Source organism: Melospiza georgiana, chromosome 14, assembly GCF_028018845.1.
Source record: "Melospiza georgiana isolate bMelGeo1 chromosome 14, bMelGeo1.pri, whole genome shotgun sequence".
NCBI classification, from domain to species: domain Eukaryota; kingdom Metazoa; phylum Chordata; class Aves; order Passeriformes; family Passerellidae; genus Melospiza; species Melospiza georgiana.
Genome location: NC_080443.1, coordinates 14,814,747 through 14,828,051, shown reverse-complemented (window position 1 = coordinate 14,828,051; position 13,305 = coordinate 14,814,747). Strand labels below are relative to the sequence as shown.

The following is a 13,305-nucleotide window of genomic DNA, read 5'->3' as shown; positions in this document are numbered from 1 at the left end:
CTCTCCCATTACTCATGATATAACAGACACAAACCCTATTTACAAATCTTCAGATTCCTTCTGAGGAACTTCCATCTGCCCTTCATATGCCCAAACATACTCCACCATTCCTTCCAGCTTCAGATGCCCCAGGTATCCCTGACTGCAGGGAGGTCAGCACTGAATGTGTGGTCAGCAAGGCCCTGCCCTTTGCAGCAGCTTCTGCACCCATGATGTTGAATGCTTGAATGCTAGAATGTGTTTCTCCTTTGGAATGTTCATGGGCAGGGAATGGTCCATGTGTCAGTGACAGTTCATCTCTCTGCCAACATCTTCAGCCCAGCAAGTGCAGAGCAGGAAGAGTCTGACGTGTCTGGCTGTAACTCACTGGAAAAGTGTATTTTCCATGATCACTGGGCCTTGTGTGTCAGTCTTTGGCATGTCCTCAGAGGGGATCTCAGTACAGATCCCTCTGGGTGTTGGCTTCCCTGTTCCCTTGTGCCCAGTGGCAAGTCTGACATGTTTGAACCTTGATGCACTCAGGGCTGTCATCACTTGGCTTTCTCCTCCACCCTGTGTGAACAAAGCATCAGGCCAGAGAGGCGTGGTGAAAATACTGCCCTTGGTAACTTGAATCAGGGCATCATCCATCCATCCATCCATCCATCCATCCATCCATCCATCCATCCATCCATCCATCCATCCATCCATCCCCCAGCTGATGCTCCACACTTTGAAGGCTGAGCAGCTTGTCCAGGTCCTGCTTTACCAGAGTGTGTGATGCAGCCATGATCCAGTTCTGCCCAGAGCCTACCAGCAGTTCTGTGTTCATTGCTGGGGCTCTTGAGGCAGAGAAATAACCTGAATCACCAGGTTATTTCTGTGATGCTGAGGTGTAAATGGTCACCCAGCTCGACAGAGCCACTTCCCACTTGCTGCCTTCTGAGGCAGAGTCTGATCTCAGGATCTGCCCAAAGAGTCAAGAGCAAAGCAAGGCTGACACTGAGTGGGAAAGGTGGGATTGAGCAGGGACAGATGTAGGACAGTAAGGGATAGTAGTAGCATGCTACATCTAACTCTAGTGCTTGCTTAAGGGTGAGTGTTTATCAGTTTATCCTGTAACTGTGTCCTGAAGTAACTCAAGTCCTTTCTGCCACGTGTCTGGCATTGCATAATTCTGACCTGTTTATCAAGCAGCAGCAATGGAACTTGCTGTTCAATTTTTTCCCCTATGTGTTGGGATCAAGGTAGTCTGCCAAGAAGGTCAGCATATCAACTTTTTCTTGTTAGCAGGCCAAGCAGAGCTTCAGTTTGGTGTTGAACATACAAAAATGTCCTCCCAAGCCCTACTAATGGGTTTTGTTTTTCTTTCTTCCAGTTCTTTGATTGCACAATCTGAGCTATTCTGCATCTTGTTAGTAAATGTATAGGTATATTTTGGGTTTGGGTGTTGAAGTGTTCAATTCAAAGGGATGTAAATTTAACCTCTTTTTGCTTTTGTAGCTGCTGATGTCCTACCTGTAGTGGTTGTGATTCTTTATTTGCATGTTCAAAGTGCTGTCTTCAAAATGAGCTGTAGTGAGAAGAGTCTTAGAGTCAGGACCTTGAGATTCTGCTTTGACCACATGGGCCAGGTGACCAAATCCTTTCTGTTCTCTGCCTGTCTCCCCTATTTAAAATGATTTTGTACTTTTGAAGAGAGGATGGGGAAGGGAAAGGAAAGAAGGAAAGAACTGTAAACTGGACCCTGCAGCCACTCTAGGTCACTTGATTTCAGTCTGTATTGTCCATCAGGGGTCCATGACCAGGGTTTTGTAAGAAAAAGCACATTCTCCAATTTGGTCCAGAGTTCTGAAATTTTGAGAGGAATCTGCACTTGCACTTGAGAAGTTTTAGATTGGCCACAGCTGCATGTGGGTGCTGAGTGTCCATTGCTCTAGACATGGCTATGACCAAGTGACCAAAATGGGATGTTTTAAACAGCCTTGTTGGAATGAGCTACCAGTCACAAACTGACAGTGCCTGGGTTCTCCCAGGGTTTTCTTAGGAGCAGCTGCCTGCCCCTGTCTGTCCTGGGATGGGCTGCTGGAGCTGCTGAGGATTGTGAGGTTGAGGATGGTGAGAGGTGCTGGGGGAGCTGTGGGAGCCAGCTGAGGTGACACACCCCAACAGGGAGGTGCAAATGAGAATGTGTGCAAAGGGAGCAGTGATGCATTTTGGAATGATGACAATGACTTCATGGAAACATCAAGTCAGTGGTGAAAAGGACAGTGAAGGGAAAATGCTGGGATTAACATGTAGAGGGTTTGGGAGCAGTGCAGAGAATAACTGCAGCCTGCTCCCCTTCTCCATGGGGCACCCTTATCTCCATTCTCAAAGCAACACTAAATCCAGAGAGGGTTCAGATGATGATGGTCAGAAAAGCAGGAAATAGCTGAAGAAGTTAGGAGTCATTAGCCTGGAAAAGGGATCATTATGGGGGGTTCTGCAGAGTGTGCATGCTGATATATGTTGTGGAGACACCAAATCCATTGTTTGTCATCCTCTCCTGTGCAAGAACTACAAGATATATCCAAGTAGTAGGAGGCACATTTTCATTGATTGCAGTTACTCTGTCAAACTCCTTGCAGGACACAGTGAGTGATGTGAGTGTTTATATGTTCTTAATAGAGGATCGAACCATTTAATGGAAACAAAATCCTTCCAGGAGTACTGAGTGAACGGAATCTCCATCTGGCTCAGTCTGTCTGTGCTCACAGGTGCTTGGAGAGGGGTGATGCTGTTCAGTCAGGGTGTGATTCATGCACATCCTGTACTTCTCCTGTCTCACTTCTTGAAGAGCATCCTTGTCCAGGCTGATCCCTATCCCACACAGAAAGCCATTGTAGGAGCATGTGGGTGTCACCTTCTCTCTGCCTTCCAGCGACTTCTGCAGTACTTGAGTACAAGTGGCACAGAGGTTAAAGTGTCAGGAGAATTGGCAGATGCAGCTGTGGGGAGGGATTTCAAGAAGTTCTGATTCATTCCTTATTAAAACACTGCTGGATTTTGTAGAGGAAGGAGCTGTTGAGTCACTGGAGGCTCCAGGGGTGTCGTGGGAGTCCCAGAGGAGGCTGTAATATGCTGGACCCATTCCTAGGTGGCGATAGCAAATTGTTAATGGTGCAGGAAAACCCCAAGTTTTCAGGAAGTGTTTTGAGAAAAGTTGGAGTCTGTGTTTTTAAAATACATGTGATGAGTTACTCCCCACTCTGCTGGTAATCCAGGGTAATGCCAAATGCTTTCAATAGGGATACACAATTTAAATCAACAGGCCCTGAAAACTTTGACCTAGAAATACTAGAAATGCTGATTCTTGTTTTTAATTCAGATTATTAGGAAATTTCAGAAGGCTGGCTGAAACTGGCCAGTACTGGAATTACCCGTATGCCACTGCCCTCATGTTTATTTTGGGCAGAATTTTAGGAATAGAGATCTGGTTTTATTAATAAATAACTTAAGGTTTGACATATGATTAATGCCACTCAGCTTATGTTTACAGTGAGTACAGTAAGTTCACTCAAACAACTCTGGTTTGTTGTTTAAGATGACCATGGTGATGTGATAAGCCTGACAGTGTAGATTTAAAGCCCCTGGTGTGGTGCCAGGTCCAGGTTCAGCACCACACAACATTTGAGTTGAAAAAGTAAACTCTGTGTAACATCAGCAAAGTGCTGGGTGAGCAAATTTCTTTAACTGATTATGTTAGTGGTTTTGTGGGAAGAATAAGATTCAAAACAAGCTTTTTCCAGGCATTGTTGCTGTTTGTACCACGTTTGTAATTGTCTTCAAGGTCTTTATTCAGGCCCTTTTCACTGGAGTTCCCCACCACCATTGGTGCTTCAGCAAGAACTGACACTGTGAAGCTCAAGTCATAAAAGAACAGGAGGAGGGTTTTTTCAGTAGGATCAGCTGTGATCTGTAGGTAAAGAAACCTTTATTTCTCACACTGCAGAACCAGTAATGTCTGCATTGGCCCAAGCATTTAGTGAGCTCATCCTCATGGTGGGACACGCTGTTGTATTTTTTATGGGAGCCTCACCCAGTACATGATGTGTGAGCACTTCACTGCTTAGGTGCAGCTGATGACAAGTTCTTGGTAGGTGCTTTGTAATGCCAGGAATGTTTTGTATGCAGAAGATCTAGAAGTTTGTATTTAGATTGTATTATTAGTACCTTAAGAGATAAATTTATTTAAGTTACTATCTGAATTATAACTTCTCAACAGCTCCATTAGAGAAGTTCTGAATTGACACTCAGGTAACAGGTCTGGTTTTGGGGAGACTAAAATAATAGATCAGTGATGGCAACAGAGCAAATAAAAGGGATAGTGGAAAGGAGCCACAGTTTTAAAAATTCAAAAATATTTCAATGATATTTTTACTGGATTGAATCTTAGCAGTGAAAGTTTGACAACAGACTCTAGAGCCCCTATCACTTCCTCCTTTGTTTTGGCAAGTCAGTTTGGCATTGTTTTTGTACTTGCTGAGGGTGCTGCCTGTGCTGCTGTCCCTGTCTCTCGTGAAGATTTGAAACAGGACTGGTGCTACTGTCAGCAGCTTGTTTGGAGCTGATCCGAGGGAAGGCAGAGCTGGCTCTTGGGACATCTCAGTCTGTTCCTGTTGGATGTGTGGGACTAAATAGAGGAAATTACTCACCATTTCTAGGCTAGAATTTGCTGGGAATCCTTCATGCCTTTCACTCTCAAAGTTTGCTCAGAGGTCCAAAATCTTGGACTGTGGTGTGTTTCAGTTTTGCTTCATTCCCTGACTTTCCCACTGGCATTAATTTAGTGTGGTCCAATAAGAAGGGCCTTAGACATGCACTGACTGTTTTGTGCTTTTGTGAGAAGCCCTGAGCATGTGAGTGCTGATGCCTCAGTGTTGTAGCACTATTTTACAAGACTGAATTTCTAGTGCCCTCATCTTGTTGTTGGCTTTGGAGGAAAATCCTGGCTCACAGAAGTGCTCCAGCCCACCTTCACAGGGCTCTGCTCTGTAGTTCTCAGGGTGTTCAGTCTTTTTGTGCCTCATTGCAGGATGTGCATTTCCTGCACAGTCTCTGTGTTTCTTACACAGTCCCTTTGCCAGAGCCATCGCTCCACATTTAACAGAATCTGCACCACTCTTGGGTGTGGAAGGTCAGCAGATGGCCAAAGCACCTTCTTTGCTTCCCTAAGGATCCAGCCATATCCATATATAAAACACAGGTGTCTGTTTTTAATGTTGTGTCACTTTATGGAAGAACTCTGTCTCTCTGTGAGATGTGGCTTTGATTGTGCCATTCAGAAGAATGATCTAAATGAAATTACTGGGATATATAGAAAAGAACAAGTGGGCAGGGTGCAACTGTAACCCTTAGCACAGTGTTACTGGCAGAAGAAATAAAAGATAGTAATATTAGAACTGACCACTTTGCATTGAACTCCCCTTTGACATTTGAGGGCTGTGTTTTAAGCTGTCTGCAGAATGAGAAATAATGTATCCCAATGCAAACATAGAAATCTTTATCAAATAAAGATTGGAGGATGCAAAAATTGCCTCTCTCCATTTCTTACACCTGTCACAGCACTTACAGACAAAGCTGCAACTGTCTGAGAATTATTTTGTTAAATGCTTTTGTGGGAAGAATTTGGTTTTGGGAAACACAAGTGCTTTACAAAAGGAGTTTGTTTCACCTCAGGCAAGATAAAAGAGAAATGTGTTGAAATGCAAATGGTGTGTTCTGATTAATTTCTTTTTAGTTACAGGTATGTGAAAATTAATATTGGGCTGAATCAGGAAGGGCAATCAAATTTTAAAACTCCCACAGAAAATGGTGTCCTGAGGGTTGTAGTAGTTCCATGTGGTTCTGCTGAACTGGCTTCACTGCTGTCCTGTTCTTTTGCCTTTTGCAGGATGGGATAAACATTCTTATGGGTACCATGGAGATGATGGGCACTCCTTCTGTTCCTCGGGGACAGGGCAGCCCTACGGCCCCACGTTCACCACTGGAGATGTCATTGGCTGCTGTGTCAACCTCATCAACAACACCTGCTTCTACACAAAAAATGGCCACAGTTTAGGTGAGTGAGGGTGTTCTCAGGAGAGGGATGCTCCAGCCCTGCTCTTGCTGCTGTTTAATTCTTGGCTGTATTGTAACTCTTGTCCCACACCTGTGAGTAAGGTTTAAATGGCAAAGAGCACTCAGCAGCTGTCAGCAGTTGTAAATTGGCTCCAAGACAGAAATGCTTCCAGCAGGTAAAATGGTTTCCATGCTGCTCAGATTGTTTAGATATGTTAGAATTTCATCCACAGCTTCTTCTGCTTTCCTCTGCTACTGCATAGTAGGTGGGAGGTTGGATAAGATGTCTGATGGCTGGACAAGAGGGAAAGAAAAGAAGAAGTGGGAAGTTTAATTAGTGTTTTGTTCAGCTACCTACAAAGGCATGGTACTGGTGTCTTCATTTTTGAAGGGACTTGTCCATCTAAAAGCCTCAACACATTGGTCTGAGCATTCCCAAAGCCAGGCATTAATTCTGCACAAGAGTGGTCTGAGTTAAGCATTGAGATACAATGTGGTTCATTCCACACTTGTTTCAGTAACTGTCTTAATGTTAAGGACTAAAAATTTTGCCCATATTAATACCTCAGATATTTCTGTCATATCTTATTTGTCTAAAATAGAAATTTTTGGCCATTTCCCCCTAAAATACAATTATCTCGGATGACATGTTCTCCACCCCAGATAAATTCTTGTCTTTTTTTTTTTTTAGTACATAAGATGTGCAGTAAATTTTATAGGTTCATCTCACTTTTTGTACTGGGATTCATTTGATTTGGCAGGGAGGGATGAGCATTCCTTTCCTTTGCTTCTCCTTGCTGTGTCAATTCTACTTTGTTGAATTCAAGATTAAATTGGTAGAAATATACCAAAAATACCCTGCTCAAAACACTCAACAGAGCAAAGATGTTTTGAGTTACTGGCTGGGTTGAAGGAAGGAGTGGGATTGGAGTGCAGTGTGTGCCTGGAGAGTACAGGATTTCTGGTGAGCTCTTGGGAACAGTGCTGGGCTCCCCAATGTTGGAGAGAGAGGGACTTAGTGGAGAGAGTCCAGCAAAGGGCTGCCAGGGTGATGGAGGGTTTGGAGCATCTGTCCAGGGAGGAAAGGCTGGGTTTGTTCAGGCTGCCCATGTCACTGCAGTACTGGTGAGACAAGTAGAGGCTTGAAAGCAAGAGCTGGTGGTGTAGAGCAGGAGGAGCTTCTGATTAGGAGTGAGAAGAGATAGAACAAGAGCAACTGAGGTAATGAAATAGTTAAAAAGATTTGAAAAAAGATTTCCTTTTAGCTGCTGTCCTTGATTTTTAGCCTGTATTTCCCTGTAGTGGTTTGTGCTGTGCTCCTCTGGATGTTTTCTGTTGTTTAAGTGGGTGCTTTTCCAGCCTCACTGGTTTTCACCCTGATGGTGCTGTTACTTTTCATAATAACAAAAATGTAAGAGTCAGGAAGAGGCCAGATCCTCTATTTAATGAATACAAGTTTGTTCATGTGGTATTTGATTTCTTTTTAATGACCAGAGTCTCCACAGTATAATCTGTATCAGCTGAAAAGTTGCTGCTTTCTCCTCTGTTTTGTACCCAGGACTGTGCCTGGGTCTCTGGGCAGATGAAGCCAAATAAAGAGCCAAGCTCAGTAACTTCTGTGTTACCTTTTGTCCTTACCACCTTCTGATTCTTTGCCTCGTGTCCTTGCTCAGAGATTTGTTTGGTTTGGGACATTCAGAGTTCTTTGCAGCAGAGAAGTTATCTAGTCTTCCTTTCTGAAACTGAAGTGTTCCTTTCCCTTCAAAGATGGGGCTTTTTGGCTGGAAAGCTTGTGTTTTTCTAATCTGACATTGAATGACCCCTTGAGGAACAGCCTACCCCAGTGCTGAACAATGCCAGTGGGAAGAAACAGGAAAGGTAACAAGAAAGTTACCATGCTTAAAGCAGCATCAGTTATAAGCACTGCTGTCCCCTGGGTGTCCTCCTGAGCTCTTCAGATGTGCAAGACATGAGCTGTCTGAGAAAAGGACAGGGAGAAGCCTCTCCTTAGCATTCACAGCTGGCTCCTGTGTGTAGCAGCTTTTCTCTGAGCTGCAGTGGCATGGTACAGATAGAGAGAGAGAGGAGAGATGGTGTGGTTAGAGGAGACAGTGCAGAAGGGAAGCAGCAGAGCTCAGGCCTTGCTGGGTGACCCCACAAAAGCTGCAGGAACATTTTACTGCCTTTTCACAAAAGCAGAATGAAAACCTCATCTGAGCAGTCTGTTGGTGAGGGCCAGCAGTGTCTGTTTGTGTCACTGATAAATAAACAGCATCCAGAAATGCTCAGTGCAGTGCTGAGGAGAGGAGCCCTTGGCCAGGGGTTTCACAGCTCCTCATGGGCACAGAGCAGAGGTTTGAGCAGGGGGTCAGCAGAGGAACCAAGGCCAAGTGGAGGCAGGAGCAGTGATTTGTTTGAAAGTCAGAATGCTTTCTTCCCTGAAAAAAGCAGCTCCTTGAAGGTCTTGAACTTCCATGATATTTAGTGCTAACCTGAGAATGTCATTTCTGTGTTGTGTAGCCCCAGGGTTTACCAGGAAGGGGATGAATTTGAGTTTTTTAGGTGTTCCCTGACATGAAGCTGTGGAAGCCATGTGTGTCTCCTCCTAGGAGATGAGGTAATTGTGTAATCCTACTGCAGATGCCAAGAATATTCATGAGGCTAATCAGCTTCTTTGTGAGGCCAGTTAGCTTGAGAAGCAGGGTTTCAGGGTTTGACTTTGTCTTTCTTTTGATGGAATTACTGTAGCTTTGTCTTTCTAATTCACTCTTCACCATTTAAGTCCTCTCCTTTTCATCCATTAATTAGACATCCCCCCTTTTGTTTTCCTTGCAATTTCTTCTGTTGCTTAACTATTATCTTCCATTGTCTCCATACTTTTTCATTTAATCAGATCCATCAGGAGCACTGTATAAGAACTGTTTTCTTGGCCATCACAAATTCTGGATGTTCTGGTTGGAGCTAAGTCTTGAACTTTATTTGGAGACGTCACATGAAAACTGTTTGACATCGTATGTAGTCTTAATTCTCTGTTCTGGAAAATGTCTTGAATGTCTTCTGGCTGCTGATGAAACACTTTTGACGAGTTCTGAGCAGAGTCCTGGCAGTAAAAAACATAGTGAGATGTGGCTAGAAGTGTGATGAGAGTGAATTTGGATAGAAACAGGGAGAAATGTTGGGGCACCAGCCATTAAGCAGAAAGTCTTGGACCAGGAGATGAGGAGGAAATGTGACTGCTGCAGGTCTCTGGGTTTAAGTGGATGAATTTGCTCAGGGATTAATGTAGGAGTGTCTCAAATCTCAGACTTTGACAGCAGACCAAGGTAAATGGAGCAGCAGGGCTATAAAAAGAGCATGCAACCCTCTGAAGTCTTGGCATAGAAAACTTCCCGCAGTTTGAGTTCTAGTGCAGGCTCTTGGAAAGACCAAGTTAACCTAAAAAGTAAAATATCCACTCTGCAGCCAGTTTAGAGACTAGGGGGAACATTGGGAGTAATGCAGAAACCTGTTGTGAGAGACATGCAGGTGTCAGTCCCAGATTTAATAGGTTTGACCCCAAGGCTTCAAATGAAGTTTGCAGACAGCAAGAGCATTGGGATATTCAAAAGAAGACTTCAGATTAATCAGATTTAAAACCACAGAATCCTGGAGTGGTTTGGGTTGGAAGGGACCTTTAATATCATGTATTCCAACCCCTCTGCTGTGGGCAGAGACACTTCCATGAGTCCAGATTGCACAGGGCCCCATCCACCTTGGCCTTGAGCACTTCCAGGGATGGGGCAGCCACAGCTTCTCTGGACAACCTGTGCCAGGGCCTCACCACCTGATTCACTATCAAAATGAACAGAAAATACCAGGTTTGGCCACAGCTTTGTTCTCTGTGTGAGCACTTTTACCCAGTGGCCTGATTGGAGGATCTGTTTCCAAGGGCATGTAGAGCTATGTGGGTTTGACAGTGCTTCTCCTCAGCAGCATGTTGGAGAATATTCAAGTATTTTCCTAGGCAGGCATTTCCTGGTCTGCTCTTTAGGATGCCCACACTGCTGAAGGAGTTGTGTTCATTGCAATCCACCAGCAGTGCTTAAGGATTCCCTGGATCTCAGTTCCCTAAACAGATGCTGGAGGAGTTCCCTGCTGTGCAGGCAGTGCTGTGGCTGATTACCAAATGTACATTGTCTTGTGCAAATTGAATTCTCTAAGTGGCCAGCTGTGAGGCAGAAAGGGTGATTGGTGCTGGTGGAGAGCAGAGATGGGCTGGAAGGTCCACAAACACATTCTGTGCATGGGATCATGTGGAAGTGCAGTCATGGAAGGTGGAAGTCCTTTGTTTGGTTGGCAGGTGAAAATGTCAATCACACTAGCACTGAACCTTCATTTAATGTCTTTATGTCCTGCTCTTCACACACTTGCTCTTGCTTCCTGAGCTCTTGGTTTGTCCAGTCCTTAAGTGTTTTAGAAGGTTGTGGTTTTAAACTGGATCCAGGCTTTGGAGGGGCTGCAGAGAAAGAAAACAGTTTCTCATTCAAGCTGTGATTATTTCATTTCTGCTGTTGGCTTTCCTGGTGCAGGTGTGCAGCAATGCAGATGCAGAAACTCTAAGCAGTGCAATAGACCAAGTGCTGTCTGCATAATGCATTTTATTAGTCTGAGTTACATAACAGAATGTGGAAAACATGCATTTGTCTCATTGTAAAGGAAATGTAATGAGTTTATTTATAGAATCATAGAATTATTTTCTCTGGGAGGGATCTCTGGAGGTCAAGCATCCAACACCCTGCTGAAAGCAGGCCCAAACTAGATCATGTTACTCAGAAACTCATTAAGTTTTTACTGTCTTCAGGAATGGAGATCATCTGGGAGCTTTTCTGGTCCTGATTCAGTATTTGACCAAAATCCATACTGAATTTTTCTCATTAGAATTTCCCATGTTGCAGCTTGTCTGTGTTGCCTCCTGTCTCCTGCCAGCATGCATCTCTGAAAAAGCCTTTTTACACCCTCCTGTATGAGAGTTGTAGGCAGCAGTAGGTGTCTGCCCTAATGCTTTTGAGACTGAACAGAGACTTTTCCCTTTGTCTTGCTGGCCTCTGCTGGACTCACTCCAGTCTCACTGTATCCTGTGTTGGGGAGCCCTAAGGTGAACATCATAACTGCAGTGTAGACTCACCAGTGTTGGAAAAGAAGGCAGAAATCCCATCCTTTAACCTACACCCTCACTAATAAACCCAGGATGTGGTTGATGTCCTTTGCTGCAAGGACCCACTGCTGGCTCCTGCTCTACTTGTTGCCCAGCAGGACCCAGCATCTTTTCTGCAGATCCTTCTCTCCAGTCAGCCTCATCCTGTCTTGTTTCCTGGCAGTATCACAGCCTGGTGGCTGGGCTCTTAGGTTGCTTTTGTTGAGCTTTGGGAGCCTTGTGCTGGGTCATTTCTCCAGCTACAGCACTGTGCCCTCCAGTTTGGTGACACCTGTGAGCCTGCTGGGAGCGCACTGAGTCCCATTGTCCCGGTCATTGGTGAAGACAGGGAACTGTGTTGGCCCTGCCATGGATCCCTGAGGGACAGCTCTTGGACTTTGAGCAGTTTCCACCCAGCTTGTAGTCCGTTCAAAAGCCAAGTGCTTGTCCAGGTGCTGGGAGCAGCTTCCAGCCACACAAATACACAGGCCTGGCCACCTTTGGCTCTCAGAGGTGCTGGGGGCAGAGAAGACTCCAGTGGACAGCAGGCTCAAGGTGATTGGCCTCACTCTGCCATAAGGGTAGGAAAACAAGCTTTCATCCACCTTTTCATCCAGCTGAGCAAAATAATTGCAAAGTGAAAAATAGGTTTGAGTGAGGAGCAGTATCTGGGCAAAGTGACAAGGTGAGAGAAATGCTCACTGAATGTTTTCCTCAGCCATGTGTTCAACATCACCTGTGTGCACAATCTTTGGTTGGATTGTAGAAAAGGTGCTCAGTAAACAAGGTCCAAAGTGCCAGGATGTTCATTAAACCATACTGACTATCTGCCATGATGTTAATTTATCTTTATTTGCTGTTTATTTAGTAAAAGATTCAGGATTTCTTTCCGAGCATTTGATTTAGGTCTGTGCTGTTTTGAATAACTTGTTTCCTATCTTGACTCCTAAAACTGGTTTAAATTACCATTTCAGACTGATCTGGTAACATTACATTGCAGCTCTGGGTTAAAGTAGTCCTAAAATTAAAACCAGAGGGTGGTGTTCTCCTGCTTCTGCAGTCCTTCCAGTGCCAGGCAGAAGGGAAGGAGGAGAGGTGGGATGTGTGTGAGAACTGGGTGTCCTGCTGTGGGTACCAGCCTTGCTCTGGCTGGGGACAAGGAAGAATTCTGGGGAGCACACATGGGGAAGGGCTGCAGCTTCCTTGGCTCCTGGAATGTCAGCTGGAAGTCTGGATTTAGCTGAGCCTGGTGGTGATGGCAGCAGTGTCCCCTGTGCTGCTGGTGAGGGTGACCCAAAGCCTGGGGGGCTCTGCTGATCCATCTCCCTGAGCTGCTGCTGGATCCCACCATGGCAGGAGAGGGAGGAGAGGCCCCATCCTTTGGGGCAGTAACTGCACCTAAATCAGATGCAGAGCCTGGGGCAGCCTGGCTGTGGTGGGTGTTGTCTCCAGCCAGAACCCTGTTAGACATCACAGGCAATGTCTGCCTCAAATACCTCTTTTCTGCCAGATGTAAATAAAAGATATTATGTTTTATTTATTGTATTGTATTTATATTTATTTACATCTGCCAGATGTAAATAAAAGATATGCCAGATGTAAATAAAAAGGGAAACCATACACTTTTTTCCCCATCTTTTCTGTTTGGAGCTGTATCAGCTGAGTTGAGGATGAGGCTGTTCTTTGCACAGTTTCTCAGGTGCTCCTGGCTGCAGCTTGTAATGCCAAGTGTTGAATATTCTTTCCTCTTTCTCTGGCTGATAGGAAGAATCAGTTACAGCCTAAACCAAAGAAATTTTATACTAAAACTCTTTATCTAACACCAAAGTGAATCTTGAAAACTAACTCCTTCCTTGTAACAGAGGGAGAAGCAAAGGAAAGAAGAGCTGCTTTTAGAAAATCAAATTTTTGGGAGAGATGTTGAAAACATTTAGGCTTTTTCATGAACCTTTCTCCAGATGCAAAACCTTACAGAGGAGGAGACTGGGGAGGGAAGTTACTTCTAAGTACATGAAGCAGTGAAATGCAGGGTCAGAGCTGGGATTTGAAAT

General features: G+C 44.7%; 1 protein-coding gene across 2 annotated transcripts in view; it reads left to right on the top strand.

Annotated features, from left to right (window-relative positions):
* Window positions 1-13,305, top strand: part of RANBP10 (RAN binding protein 10) — a 58,765-nt gene that overhangs the window by 28,120 nt on the left and 17,340 nt on the right. For both annotated transcript variants that reach the window (XM_058034108.1, XM_058034110.1), the window contains one exon: window positions 5,915-6,082. In XM_058034108.1, coding sequence (XP_057890091.1) covers window positions 5,915-6,082 — 168 coding nt within the window. The remainder of the gene's footprint in view (window positions 1-5,914; window positions 6,083-13,305) is intronic.